Source organism: Erythrolamprus reginae, chromosome 2 (genome assembly GCF_031021105.1).
Source record: "Erythrolamprus reginae isolate rEryReg1 chromosome 2, rEryReg1.hap1, whole genome shotgun sequence".
Taxonomy (NCBI): Eukaryota; Metazoa; Chordata; class Lepidosauria; order Squamata; family Dipsadidae; genus Erythrolamprus; species Erythrolamprus reginae.
Window position 1 is genome coordinate 216,726,649 of NC_091951.1, and position 15,177 is coordinate 216,741,825.

A 15,177-nucleotide genomic window follows, 5' to 3' on the forward strand; every position below is an offset into this window, starting at 1 on the left:
CTATCTTTCTATCTATCTATCCATCTATCCATCCACCCACCCACTCACCCATCCATCCATTTATCCATCCATCCATTCATCCATCCATCCATCTAGAGGCTTGCCTGATAAGAGAAGGGAAACAGTTGCCAGTCCTGGATACGTAATGAAAGTTGGGGGGGGGGGTGACTTTTCCCTGGGATAGGGACGAAGTAGTCGGGTATCATTGCAAAGGAGAGGCAGTCAGCCACTCTCTCTCTCTCATACACACACACACACACTCCCCCCTCTCTCTTTCCCTTCCTGTCTTTCTCCTTCCCTTTCTCTTTCTGATGGGCAAGAGGAGTCAGGACACACCCCATCCCAGCGCTTTGCCTCCGGCTGGGCAAGAATGCTTGGGAGGCAGTTCTGCCGGCCATGGGCGAGGGGCGGGGAGGATCGGGAAGCTTAAGCCTCCTGCAGCAGCTGCTGTGGCAGAGACCTTTGGATTTTTGGCTGGGGGGGCTGTCTGCCTGCCTTCCTTCCTACCATCTTTCTGTCTTCCTTCCTTCCTAACTTTCTTTCTTTCTTCCTTCCTTCCTTCCTTCCTTTCATTTCCTTCTCTCTCTCTTTCTATCTTTCTTTCTCTCTCCCTCCCTCCTCTTCCCTTGGCATTTATCGTTCCATCGCTTCTCTTTCCTCTCCCCCTTTTTAATTTTGCAGGGGACCCGAGGTGACAGAGGGAAGGGTAGGAGGGGGCTTTTTCCTGTCTCTTTCCCCTCGCACCAGCGCCTCTCCCTGCGCTCTCCCTCCCTCCATCTCTGCACCAGTGGAAGTCAGCGGTGAGACAGAAAGATGTAGGAAGGCAGGCAGACAGACAGACAGAAAAAGGGGGGAGAGAAGAAGGAAGGAAGAATTAAGGAAGGAGAGAGACAGAAAGAAGGAGAAGGTGAAAGTGGAGAGAGAATCAGGTCACCGGACTGGCTTTGCATTGTGCCTGGCAATCGCAAGTGATTAAAACAAACACACCAATTTGCAGAGGTTCTTTACAGTTGTGGTTGATTATGAGACCTCCTTCCTTTTTTCTCCGAAGATGGAGAGCCATTTGGAGTTGCTTTTGAATTAACACCATGATTCAGGGCGACAATTTGATTTGATTTTTTTTGGCGCCTTGGCAATGTCGGATTCCTCTTCTACAAGCTTCCAACTCCAGAATCTCCCCTTTGGAAAAAACGAAACGCTAATTTCCTTATTTTGAATCTAAAGCGAGCAGGATTTTTTTTTTTTTTTTGACAGTTCCCCTTCTAATGAAAACAGCCAAGCTCAAGGCACAGGATTCTCTGCTCATTCAACCCAGGCCAGTGAGGCTTCGGATTCCCAGGGCAGGCTGCCTTGCCTGCCGGTTGCCTATCCCGATTCTGTGCATTCCTTTTTTCTTTTTTTTTAAGTTTCTTTATTGTTTAAAAAAAAAATTCTCACATGTTTCGTTTGGGTTTTACAGATCTTATTCCGTTTACAGTGGTCCCTCGACTTGCGCGTTCTCGATTAGCGCGAAACGCTGCAACGCGGTTTTTCAAAAAATATTATTTAAAAAAATAAAATATTAAAAAATAAATTTTTTTTTATTCTTAGACTGAATGGAGACCGCCGGCCGCTCAATCGGGCCGGCAGGGAACAGAATGGAGCCTTCCGCGGCGGGGCTGGGGGAGCCGAGCCCAGCCCCGTGACATTCGCTTTCCTGCCACCCGCAGCCGAGTGATCGTGGTCTCCTTCGCAACCTCAGAGAGCTTCCTGGTTTTCGTGAGCTTTCATGCCCAGGAAGCTCTCCGAGGTTGCGAAGGAGCCCAGGATCACTCGGCTGCCGGCGGCAGGAAAACGAATGTCACGGGGCTGGGCTCGGCTCCCCCAGCCCCGCCGCGGAAGGCTCCATTCTGTTCCCTGAATGGAGACCGCCGGCCGCTCAATCGGGCCGGCAGGGAACAGAATGGAGCGTTCCGCGGCGGGGCTGCTATGGGGGGGGAGACGAGCCCAGCCCCGTGACATTCGTTTTCCTGCCGCCGGCAGCCGAGTGATCCTGGGCTCCTTCGCAACCTCGGAGAGCTTCCTGGGCATGAAAGCTCACGAAAACCAGGAAGCTCTCTGAGGTTGCGAAGGAGACCACGATCACTCGGCTGCAAGCGGGAGGAAGGCGAATCCCACGGGGCTGGGCTCGGTTATCCCCCCGGCTCCCCTCCTACCAGCCCCGCCGCGGAAGGCTCCATTCTGTTCCCTGAATGGAGACCGCGGGCCGCTCAATCGGGCCGGCAGGGAACAGAATGGAGCGTTCCGCGGCGGGGCTGGGGGAGCCGAGCCCAGCCCCGTGACATTCGCTTTCCTGCCACCCGATTGAGCGGCCGGCGGTCTCCATTCAGGGAACAGAATGGAGCCTTCCGCGGCGGGGCTGGTAGGAGGGGAGCCGGGGGGATAACCGAGCCCAGCCCCGTGGGATTCGCCTTCCTCCCGCTTGCAGCCGAGTGATCGTGGGCTCCTTCGCAACCTCAGAGAGCTTCCTGGTTTTCGTGAGCTTTCATGCCCAGGAAGCTCTCCGAGGTTGCGAAGGTTACATCTTCCGCTGCCAGCCAGGCCATGCTGGCGGCAGCGGAACAATCGCTGGCTGTCAACTTTTCTTTTTAAAACTGGGCAGGAGCTGACTTGCCTCCCCAGTGCTAAAAAGAAAAGTTGACAGCCAGCGCTGTGAAACCGCCGAAACCGGAAGGGGCGAGGTGGGGGAGAACGGGAGGCTCAGCATTCCGTCAGCCGCAGCGCTGGCTGTCAACTTTTCTTTTTAAAACTGGGCAGGAGCTGACTTGCCTCCCCAGTGCTAAAAAGAAAAGTTGACAGCCAGCGCTGCGACTGCCGGAATGCTGAGCCTCCCGTTCTCCCCCACCTCGCCCCTTCCGGTTTCGCCGTTCGGCAACGGAGTCCAGCGCTGGGGCCATGCGGGGCCGCTCATCCAGGGGGGCGTGTGTGGACTGGCAAGCGGCAAGCGGCAAGTGATCTGGCGGGAAGACCAAGGGAAGGTTCCTTCAGCCGCCCAACACCTGATCCGCTCCGCAGCGCGGCAGCAGCGAGGAGCCGAAGATGGGGTTTCCCCTTTGCCTTTACCCCATCTTCGGCTCCTCGCTGCTTCCGCGCTGCGGAGCAGATCAGCTGTTGGGCGGCTGAAGGAATCTTCCCTTGGTCTTCCCCGCCGCCCACACGCAAACTCCACCATCTGCGCATGTGCGGCCATGAAAAAAATGGCGCACATGCGCAGATGGTGGTTTTACTTCCGCATCCAGTATAACGCGGAAATCGGTTAGCGCGGGAGGTCTTGGAACGTAACCCCCGCGCTAATCGAGAGATCACTGTAATTTCAATTACCTTTTGTATATATCATTCATTTCCCTATCTCTTCTATAAAATTTTATACATTTCAATATAAATACCATAAGTAGAATACATTTTTAGCATAGAAGAAAAGACAGAAAATGCTTGTATTTCGTTTCTATTAATATTATAAGGTATTTGCTATTCTTTCTATATATACTGATACTATACATTGTTACATTTTTAGTTTTTCTTTAGAATCCATTTGTGCCATTTGTACCATGTTCGTTTTAATTCTTTACTTTTAATTCCCTTAATTGAATTTGTAATTTTATCCATCTCTACATATCTATATATTTTGTCAATAATTAAACTCTCCGATGGGGTCTGTTCATTTTTCCACATTTGCGCTAGCGACATTCTAGTTGCAGTATTTATGTGAGTCATAAGAAAAAGTGTTTGCTTAGAATAGTGTCTTTTCCAGATTCCTAGAAGCATACCTTCTGGAGTGTATTCTATCTCCTCGTTAGTGATTTCTATGAGCCATCTGTGAATTGTTTTCCATATTTTTTTAATTTTGGGACAAGACCACATGTGAAAAAAGGAACCTTTTTGTTTTTTACATTTCCAGCAGGTGTCTTGTAAAGTCAGGTAAATCTTCGCTAGCCTCGATGGGGGCATATACCATCTGTAAAAAAGTTTATAGAAATTTTCCTTGTATGCTGCTGACAATGTGATTTTGGATATTGTGTTCCATGTTCTCTCCCAGTCCGCTAGATGTATATCATGTTGGACATTTTTGGCCTAGGCTGTCATGGGGTTTTTGACTATGTCTTTTATTCTTTCTTGTTCAAGGAGTAGTTGGTAAATTTTAGTGATCTGTCTATTCTCGTGTCCTATCAAAATTTTATCTAGGATTTTGGTGGAAGTTTCAATGCCAGGTGCTTGTCTATCTTCGTTGTATCTGGATTTTATTTGTGCAGAGGTCCACCATTCTATCTTGTAATTTTGTAATTCTAATTCTTGTCTAGTTTTTAAATCCCCATTTGGGTGTAAAATATCTGCATAGTTTAGGGTCTTGGTTGGGTCTATCAAATTTGGATAAATAATAGCTTCCATGGTGGATAACCATCTGGGAATTTTGGTGTAATGTTTCTTTTTGATTTCGTACCAGGTTTTTATTAGGGTTTTTATGATCAGGTGTTTATTAAAGGTCGTTTGTATTTTCCTTTCATCTTTCCAGAGATGGGCATGCCAGCCTGTCTGTAGGTCATGGCCTTCCAGTACCAATATTCTTTTGTTGGAAAGATTGATCCATTCTTTTATCCATACTAAACTAGCAGCATTATAATGTAATTAGCTGCGGCGAGTCTCCGGAGAGGGGCGGCATACAAATCAAATCAAATAAAATAAAATCAATCAATAAATAAATAATTTTAAATCTGGGAGCCCAATGCTGTGCATTCTTAACGACTTCCTCCTTTCCTTACTCTGGCTCCTAAGTGTTCCGGCATTCGATCCCCTTGAAATCGAATTCGTGTCTAGTTTAAAAAAAACTGGAGATGATCGGGAGAAAGAGGTTAATTCAACCCAGCCCAGCCACCTCCCCCTGTCCCGAGTGCCATAGGGACAACGTGAATGGCTCGCTTAAGCCAGCACCTGGGAAGCTGACTGGAGCAGTGAGCCAGGGAAGCAGACAGTCGTCGGGAGGCAAGCAAAGTGCCGGGAAAAGCAGGAGGAGGAGGAGGCAGAGAGGGGCATGCATGTGTGGATTCCGACGACCCTGGCTCGGCAATCATGGGAGCCTCCATGTCGCAAGCGGCCGCCAGAAGGGCTGGGTGCCGGCCAAGCCAAGCTTCCTAGCCGGCTGCTGTGGAGGTGAGGGGGGCGCGACATCAGAAGCTTCTCCCAAACGTCTCTCCACCCATTGGGAGAGCAAGGACACTGTGGGGAGAAACTTCTGAAACCCCCCTTGCCACCACAGCAGCTTCCGCTGGCTGGGAAGCTTGGCTTCGTACGAACCTTGGGGGGGGCAGGAGGGGCGACTCCGGACCTGTAGCCTGACATCTGCCCCCAGCACTTCGTCACAGAAAACTTTCAAGGAGGGTGGGAGGCCAGCCGGTTGACAAGCTGCAAGACAGCTTCCAGTGCGTGTCAATGCACCCACAAGGCTCCCTCCAGGCAGCCTGCGCTGTCTCTCCCCCACTCCTCCGCCCGCCCCCCCAAACAAGGATCCGAACACCGGCAGCAATGAGGCAAAAGGGGTGAATTTTGGGCTTGCATGCATTAATCGCTTTTCCGTTGATTCCTATGGGAAACATTGTTTCGTCTTACGAACTTTTCACCTTATGAACCTCCTCCCGGAACCAATTAAGTTCGTAAGACAAGGTATCACTGTACAGTACAGTACAGTACATGTAGGTTACATTTGAGCCCGCTACTCCTGAGAAAGTGAACAAGGCTATGGGAGCGATTAATTCCTCCACCTGTTTGTTGGACTCATGGCCCTCCTGGCTGGTTTTGTACAGCAGTGAGGTATCATGAGGTTGGCTCCAGGTTTTGGTCAATGCCTCCTTGAGGGAGGGGTTTGCCCCACAGCTGTTAAAGGTGGTGGTTGTAAGGCCCCTTCTCAAGAAGCCTTCCCTGGATCCAGCAGAACTAAACAACTTTCATCCAGTCTCCAACCTTCTCTTTGTAGAGAAAGTGCCTTTTTCCTCCCTAAAAGAGGCTGATAATTTGGGTGCATCTTATACTCTGAATGTAGTCCCTCCCCCCCCTTAACTAGCTGCTAACAATCTTCCTAGCGCCTACCTTGCAGGCTCTTTCATTGTTTTTCTCCGCAAAGAATGTTTTCCAAGCTCTAAGTCTTTGCAGGGTTTTTTTCATTGCTCTAACTTGCTCTGGATAAGTTTCTTTCCAGACTTAACCAGGTGCTAACAATGTTCTCAACTCTTACCGGCTTGCAAACTCTTTCCTTGTTACTCTCTGCAAAGAATGTTTTATTTATTTATTTATTGGTTTTCCCAACCCTGTCTTTGTGGGGGGGGTTTCATTTTCTACTTGCTCCGAATGTTTCTTTCCAGCCTTAACCATGTGCTAACAATGTTCCCAGCTCTTACTGACTTGCAAGCTCTTTCATTGTTAGTCTCTCCAAATAAAGTTTTTTTTAAGCCCTAACTAGGGGATAAAATAATGTGCTGGCTAAGGACACTAGCCAGATGAATACCAGATAAATACATTATTTTCCTATTTTCGTCGTCAAAAACTAAGGTGCATCTTATACTCTGAAAAATACAGAGACTGACCTGGCATGTGTGACTGAGACCTGGCTGAGCCCCGAGGGGGGAGTTCCCCTCTCTGAGATGTGCCCAGCTCAGGTGTAGCATGAGCCACAACCCCAGGGAAGGGGGGGAGGAGTGGCAATTATAGCCCATTAGACCTTGGGCCTACGCAGGCTTGCTGCCCCAGAGATACCAGGTTGTGAGTTCCTCCTTGTGAAGTTGGACCTACGGGTTCAGGTAGGCTTGTTATTCATGTACCTGCCTCTCAGCTGCGTGGCAACAGCCCTGCCTGTGCTATTCGAGGACTGCTACTCAGTTTCCCAGACTGATTGTCTTGGGGGATTTCAATGTGTTGTCACTCAACAAGTCCTCTAGGTTGGCACAGGAGTTCATGGGTTCCATGACAACCATGGACCTGACTCAACTAATTCAGGGCCCGACTCATGAGGCGGGGGCCACACTCCTGATATGGTTTTCCTCTCAGGGCAGCTGAGCAATGATCTGATGTTAAGGGGTCTAGTCACCACACCCTTGTTATGGTCAGACCATTTTTTGCTACAGCTTGAATTCAAGGCTCCAATCCTTCCCTGCAGAGAGGTGGAACCAATTAGGTGGTTCTGCCCCAGACGCCTAATGGACCCTATGGGCTTTCAGAGGGCACTTGGGGAGATACCGGTTTCACTTATACACAATCCGGTGGAGTCTTTAGTAATGGCCTGGAATATGGCCGCTCTCGACCAGATTGCACCTGTGTGACCTCTCTGTTGTAGTAAACCCAGGAGTTCTTCTTGGTTCACTGAGGAACTCAAATGGATGAAATGTCAGAAGAGACGTCTAGAGAAGTGTTGGCGGGCCAGTAAATCCAAATCTGACCAAACCAAATTAAGTTCTCATATTAAGACTTATTTGGATGCGATCAAAGTGGAAAAATCTTCGCAACTTTCCGCAGTGATTGCGTTTGTGGAATCTCACCCAGCTGCCCTGTTTAAGGTGACTCGCTCTCTCCTTAACATGGGGGGGGGGGAGGGCTGAGGAACCTGTACAGGCAGTGCCGAGGACTTTAACAAGTTTTTCGCAGACAAAGTTGCTCAGTTTCAGGTAGACTTGGACTCCAACTGGGAAACAGTGTCGACTGACGATGAGTCAGTCGAGATGACTGGGACATGTCTAAGTCAGGTTAAGTGGGCAGAGTTTGACCTGGGGACACCTGAAGTGGACAAGGCCATGGGAGCTGTTAGTATCACCACCTATTTAAAGGAGGCACTCGTGCGCCCCCTCCTCAAGAAGCCTTCCCTGGATCCAGCTATCCTTAACAACTATTGTCCTGTCTCCAGCATTCCCTTTCTAGGGAAGGTTATGGAGAAGGTGGTGATGCTTCAACTCCAATGGTCCTTTGATGAACCCAATTATCTGGGCCCTTTGCAGGTAAGGTTCAGATCCAGCTATAACACTGAAACTGCTTTAGTCACACTGTTGGATGATCTCTGGCGGGCTTGGGATGGGGAGATTCCTCTATCCTACTGCTTCTTGACCTCTCAGCAGCTTTTGATACCATCAATCATGGTATCCTTCTGTGCCGACTGGAGGAGTTGGGAGTGGGAGGCACCATTCTTTGGTGGTTCTCCTCCTACTTATCTGATTGGTTGCAATCGGTAGTTGGGGATCAGAGATTGGCTTCTAAGTGCCTCATTTGTGGGGTGCCTCAGGGGTCTGTCCTCTCTCCTAATATGCGGGTGTCTGAAGGCTGTAAGGGTCTGGATGGGTGTCAACAGGCACAGACTCAACCCTGATAAGACGGAATGGCTATGGGTGTTGCCTCCAAAGGACACATCCATCTGTCAGTCTATTACCCGGGGGGGGGGGTTTGACCCCCTCAGAGAAGGTTTGCAACTTGGGAGTCCTCCTTGATCCACAGCTGTCATTAGAACATCATCTTTTAGCTGTGGCGAGTGGGACGTTTGCCCAGGTTCACCTGGTGCATCAGTTGCAGCCTTATTTGGACAGGGAGGCTCTCCTGACAATCACTCATGCCCTCATCACCTCAAGGATCGACTACTACAATGCTCTCTACAAGGGGCTGCCTTTGAAAAATGTCCAAAGACTCCAATTGGTTCAAAAGGCAGCTGCACAAGCTGTCATGGGCCTCCCTAGACAAGCCTATGTGTCACCATCACTCCGTATGCTGCATTGATTACCTACAAGTTTCCGAACAAAATTCAAAGCGTTACTGTTGACCTTTAAAGCCCTACATGGCTTAGGATTGAATTATCTACGGGACCGTCTCTTGCCTCACATATCCCATTGACCGATCAGGGCCCACAGAGTTAGCCTTCTCCAGGTCCCATCAACCAGACTGTCGGGCCCTAAGGGAAGAGCTTTTTTTGTGGAAGCCCTTGCCTTCTGGAATCAACTTCCCCCTGAATTTGCATGGTTCCTACTCTCCCGGCCTTCCGGAAAAGCTTAAAAACATATTTATGCTGGTGGGCTTGGGGCTGTTGAGCTTGGTCACTCTGCTCCAGCTTCTTTTTACTCTTTGATTGGTGGAAGTGTGATGAGTTGTATGTGATGCACTGATTATAATGTTTTAAGTTTTAGGGTGTTTTTAGCTGTTTTAATTAATTTCAATTTCTCTTATTGTTCTGTATGGTGGTAAACCACCCTGAGTCTCAGGAGAAGGGCAGCCTAGAAATCGAATAAATAAATAAGTAAATAAATAAATGTTGTCAGGGTCTGTGTAGTTGCTTTTGAAATTTGTCAGAAAATGATCTGTGCCACAAACCAGTTTTAACGAGCTTATTAAACTCATAATTTAATGAGTTTATCATTACAGAATGCTTAGTATTATAATAGATTTAGGTGTCATGTTTCCCTATCTCCAGCCATTGCTCTTAAGCCTCCTTCTAAGCCCTTTATAAAGATTCTTTTTATATTTTTGTTCTTACACTTTCTAGCTTTTATATATATTATTTTATTATTTTGTTGCTTTTATGATTTTGAATAATAAATATTTGATTTGAACCCCTTATCTGTTTGGCTGAGCTAAAAGAAAGAGTGATTGTCCCAAAATCATCAAGTAAGCTGCCAGGAAAAAATTTAAATTAATTCAACTACTATTTAGTTGAAGTATATGAAACAAGGTATTCTTACCAGTGAGATCTGATGGAACAAGATACTTCCTTTTGTCCAGATCAGGTACTCTTGCTTTGGGTGCCTTCTCCACTATAACCTAGAGAAAGAAACAAAAAAACAAATTTCTTTTGAAGGGACCATATTCTTATAAAACAAGTGTGGGACTTCTCATCACAATGTAAACCATTCAAGTCTCTCCCATTATCACTATGTTCCCTATGTTCACTATGAAAAATTTAACTTTAATATTTTAAAGAAAAAGTCAAGGGTCATGAACTGCTATAAACCGTTAAATAAAACAATCCAAATTTATATTCATTAATCTAGGTAAAGTCCAAGTATTAATACAGGTAGTACTTGACTCACTACAGTTAACTCAGTGACTACTGAAGTTACAACAGAACTGAAAAAACTGCAGTGAATCACTTAACAAATGTAGGAAAGAAAAAAAGTAATGAAATTAGGAAAAATTATCAACAAAGTTTTCACTTAGCAACGTAAAATTTAAGCTCAATTGTGGTCATAAGTTGAGGATTGTAAGATACTGCCTCTCTCTTCTGTTTAAGAAAGTGTGGGTTCTCAAAACTTTAGCATTTCAAAAGGAAACTTTTATTGAAAGGAAGTGACAATGCAAAGCAGGGTCTGAGTTCCTTTCATGCAATTCCATTAAGATAAAGTGCTTAGAAGCCCCTCCTCTCAGTTTGATGTTGAATGAGCCAATCCACAGGTGCGAAGATATTGTGGAAACAGTGGTCCTGAGAAAGAGATAGGATTTGTTCTCAGGTATTTCTTCTGTGATGCTGTCAGGCTGAAGCCATCATTTTGAGTTAGAGACCTTGGCCTGCCACATGTAGAAAAGTACTGTGGGAATTTGGGAGGGAAAGATACTAGCCACAACAAATTATTTCCTGTGATTCAAGGTCATCCTTTGTTCAGCACCAGCCGGAAGTACAGGGGAGGATCGTGGATGTTGAGAGAACCGGAGTGGCCCTTCTGATGAACTTGTGGTTGTGGGGACGAGGGATGAACCTTAATCTGGCAACTGTAGGAAAAGTTAGTATAGTGATACCTCGTCTTACGAACCCCTTGTCATATGAACCTTTTTTGCCTCTTCTTCTGAACTATTTTCACCTTACGAACCCAAGCCGCCGCCGCTGGGAAACCCCACCTCCGGACTTCCGTTGCCAGCAAAGTGCCCGTTTTTGCACTGCTGGGATTCCCCCGAGGTTTCCCTCCATTGGAAACCCCACCTCCATGTTTTTGTGATGCTGCAGGGGAATCCCAACAGGAAAATCCCAGCAGCGCAAAAACGGGTGAGGGGAGCCTCAGCAAAATCACAGCATTGCAAAAACACGGAAGTCCGGAGGTGGGGTTTCGAGGACTTCCGTGTTTTTGCGATGCTGCAATTTGTTGTTTTTTCTTCATGTATGTATGTCTTGTTTTGTCTTTGACAATAATAAAAAAAATTCAATTTTCTGACAAATGAAGTCAATGGAGAAGCCATAGTCACTTAACAACCATGTTACTAACTTAACAATTACAGTGATTTACTCAATTGTTGCAAAAAATCATAAAATGGCCCAAAATTCAGTTAACAGCTATCTTGATTAGCAAACAGAAATTTTAGGCTCAATTGTGGTCATAATTTGAGGACTACCTGTATATTGCCATAAATACATATCAGTAGCCAAGCACCCAAATTTTGAATGTATGACTATGGGATATTTTGTAAGTGAGAATATTGATCATAAGTCCATTTTTTTCTGTCCCATGGTCACTAAACAAATGGCTGCATTCTTGAAGACCTCAACCTATTTCACTTTCAAAATGAGGCCTCAAAATGGGGTCTCAAAATGGAGTTATGGTGGTTTAGCGGCATGCAGACTCACTGGGTCTGCATGCTGCTAAGGTTGGCAACTCAGTGACTCAATTCCTGTGAGCGAATAAACCACAGTTGGACAAGATAGGAGTCTGCCCCGATTGCCTACCAGCATTCTGGCATCCCATGGGTAAAGATAATGCCACCCCCAAAAAATCATTTCACAGAGGCAGACAACCATCTCAGTGATCCCTGGCTAACATGTGCAATATGCTAAATAAATAAAAGTCTCAACATTGTTTTCTGTTGTGTTATTTCTTTTCCTGATCTTCCTGGTCAATATTGCACATTTACAATATACAGTAATACCTCGTCTTACGAACCTAATTGGTTCCAGGGGGAGGTTCGTAAGATGAAAAGTTCGTAAGACGAAACATCGTTTCCCATAGGAAACAATGTAAAATCAATTAATCCGTGCAACGGGGAAAAAACGCAAAAAAACACCGCCGCCCGGCTGTCACCTTTTGAAACAGCCGGGGGTGCTTCCCAGCAGCCTCCTGAACCCGAACGCCAAACCCGAACTTCCGGGTTTGGCGTTCGGGAGGCCGCTGAGAATCCCCCCGGCTGTTTTAAAAGGTGACAGCCGGGCGGCGGGGCTTCCCAGCGGCCTCCCGAACGCCGAACCCGGAAGTTCGGCAAAAGTTCGGGAAGCCACTGGGAAGCCCCGCCGCCCGGCTGTCACCTTTTAAAACAGCCCGGGGGCTTCCCAGCAGCCTCCTGAACCCGAACTTTTGCCGAACTTCCGGGTTCGGCGTTCGGGAGGCCGCTGAGAAGCCCCCCGGCTGTTTTAAAAGGTGACAGCCGGGCGGCGGGGCTTCCCAGCGGCCTCCCGAACGCCGAACCCGGAAGTTCGGCAAAAGTTCGGGAAGCCACTGGGAAGCCCCGCCGCCCGGCTGTCACCCTTTAAAACAGCCCGGGGGCTTCCCAGCAGCCTCCTGAACCCGAACTTTTGCCGAACTTCCGGGTTCGGCGTTCGGGAGGCCGCTGAGAAGCCCCCCGGCTGTTTTAAAAGGTGACAGCCGGGCGGCGGGGCTTCCCAGCGGCCTCCTGAATGCCGAACCCGGAAGTTCGGCAAAAGTTCGGGAAGCCACTGGGAAGCCCCGCTGCCCAGCTGTCACCTTTTAAAACAGCCGGGGGGCTTCTCGGAGGCGTCCCGAACGCCAAACCCGGAAGTTCGGGTTTGGCATTCGGGTTCAGGAGGAAGCCCCCCCGGCTGTTTCAAAAAGTGACAGCCGGGCGGCAGGGCTTCTCAGCGGCAGCGGGTTCGTAAGAAGAAAAAAGTTCATAAGAAGAGGCAAAAATTTTCTGAACCCCGGGTTCGTATCTCGGGTTGTTCGTAAGATGAGGGGTTCGTATCATGAGGTACCACGGTAGTTCATATTCAACTATAAGACCTGTACATTAAGTTGACATAGTATTGCTTATTAGCTCAGCTCCAGTTACATATTATTGCAATTTGTCTGGTTCAAACATTGGATTTTTCTCTTATACAGGAAAAATCTTAGCAGAAATCTAGAGAATGCTGACACTGTTGTTGTTTTTTTTACAATTTAGTAGGAGAAAAATGCCTGAAAAAATTCACAAGATTGGAAAACCCAGCTGCCTATATACCATAGAGATGACATTCACAGTTCTATTAATCATGTCACAGTTGTTTTTTTTAAAAAGGTACTGGCCAATGTAGTATCAAGATAAGTCTCAACATGCTGAAAAGGTTACTGGTAAACCAGAAGAAGAACAGTTTTTGATAGTGCTTGGACAGATTTATATTAATTATTTTAATTGACCATTCAGCAACCAAAAATAATACATTTTATTTTAAAAATTGCAACATAAATAAGGAACTATCATTAGAAAATCATGTGATATTATCAAGCAAAAATAATACATGTATTATAATTAAATTCCAACTGAAAACTTCCTTAGTTAATAAGGTGATATTGGTTGGGTGACTCCTGGTGACTGTATGGTCAAATACTGTCTTGACCACTCTATAAACAAGTATTTTGAATGAGGCTGCATTAGTGGGTGGAGAATGGTGGCTTATGAACAGCTTTATTTGGAAGTTAGCCCCATTGATATCACTGCAATTTACTGCCAAGTAGTACTACAGACCATAATCTAAATCTCTGAAACAAAAGGACCAAAAATATCCCAGGACCACAAAGAAAAATAAGGATATGATTCATCTAATCAATTGAGATGGATAATTAGATATTTAAATTTTGCTCTGATAGTTATTTTACTGACATTACAGTGATCCTTCTACTTGCATTTTTTTCTAGGGAAGATACTGGAATGAGGCAACTAAACTCCTAAGCAGCATATAGGACAAATCATTAAAAAAAAATCAGGAAGAGACATGAAAAAGGGAGGGGTGTGTTTGTGTGTGTACAAACGCACACATATATACCTTGTCTGAATTTTTTTCCAGACAATAGGCACCTCTTGATCCTATCAACCTGTTAATATTGTGATACTGTGTAGCTGAGATAAAGAGAAAGAGAGATGATATAAACAACCCACATAAAATGTTATGTGTATATGTATACACACATATATACACACATACCTTTATTTTTTAATAAAGAAAAACAAGAAAAAATACACAGAGAGACAGACACACCAGTCTCTATCTCAACTACAGTATCACAATATTAACTGGTTGAAAGAATCAAGAGGTGATCCTATCGCCTGAAAAAAAAATCAGGCAACAAGATTCAACACCCATACTAATAAGGCGCATAATACTAACTCAAAGGTCTATTCATTCTATTGACAAAAGTGCGATTTTTACGCCTCCCTACTCACAGGAACTCGATCAGGGTATTTCTTTCGGATTTTTTCTCCTTCTTTTTTTCTGTATTCAAAAGGATGGTCTTCCTTGTACTGGAATTTCATGGCTTGAGCAAATACTGAAAACGTCTTTACTTATCCCAGTCTCCTTAATCGATCGTTCCAACGCTCTTATATATCGCGATGAGAAAACGCAGCTGCCGAGAACTGCAACTTTGGGATGATTCGCTTGCTTCTAGATCAGCTGATCAAAGGATACACAATAAGCACGACATGAATTGTGACGTCACTGGATAAAATCAGCTTCTGCCTGTTTCGTAGACTGCACCATTTCAGCTTGTGGGGAAAGACAAAAAGCGACATATTTGAGATCTTTGTTCAGAAAGCTAGTTTCTAGACGATTAATGGAACAGTGCCGTTAGTGACGAAATCTTTGCAACATTGAGATTACTCTTTTTTAAAGAACTTTACAAATCGTTCTGCGTTTCTTAGGAATAATAGAAAGAAAATAGAAAATGTTGACTCGAATAAAAATGCAATATAAGACCGAATCAAGAAGTTATTTATTTACTCGTTCTGACTTTAGATTATGTCCTAAACATACTATTAAATATAAACTAATTACAAATCAATGAATAGATTCAAATTAATATTTCAAGCCACATTATATCATGCATGCCACCTTTTTCCTAATTCAAAGAGCAGTATGAATTACTCGGTTTATAGGATTTGCTTTAGCTTGGCAATTTCAACAATCTGGGACACCATTCCTAAGAAACTCCACTC

General features: G+C 45.8%; 1 protein-coding gene across 4 annotated transcripts in view; it reads right to left on the reverse strand.

Moving 5' to 3' along the window:
• The window catches only part of GABARAPL1 (GABA type A receptor associated protein like 1), a 304,763-nt gene that overhangs the window by 136,209 nt on the left and 153,377 nt on the right, over nt 1-15,177 (reverse strand). Inside the window, exons 3-4 of one of the 4 annotated variants that reach the window (XM_070741835.1) lie at nt 14,407-14,635; nt 9,735-9,813 (exon numbers count right to left, since the gene is read on the reverse strand). In XM_070741835.1, coding sequence (XP_070597936.1) covers nt 9,735-9,813; nt 14,407-14,496 — 169 coding nt within the window. In that variant the 5' untranslated portion in view covers nt 14,497-14,635. The other 3 variants (XM_070741837.1, XM_070741832.1, XM_070741834.1) reach the window with 3 other exon arrangements.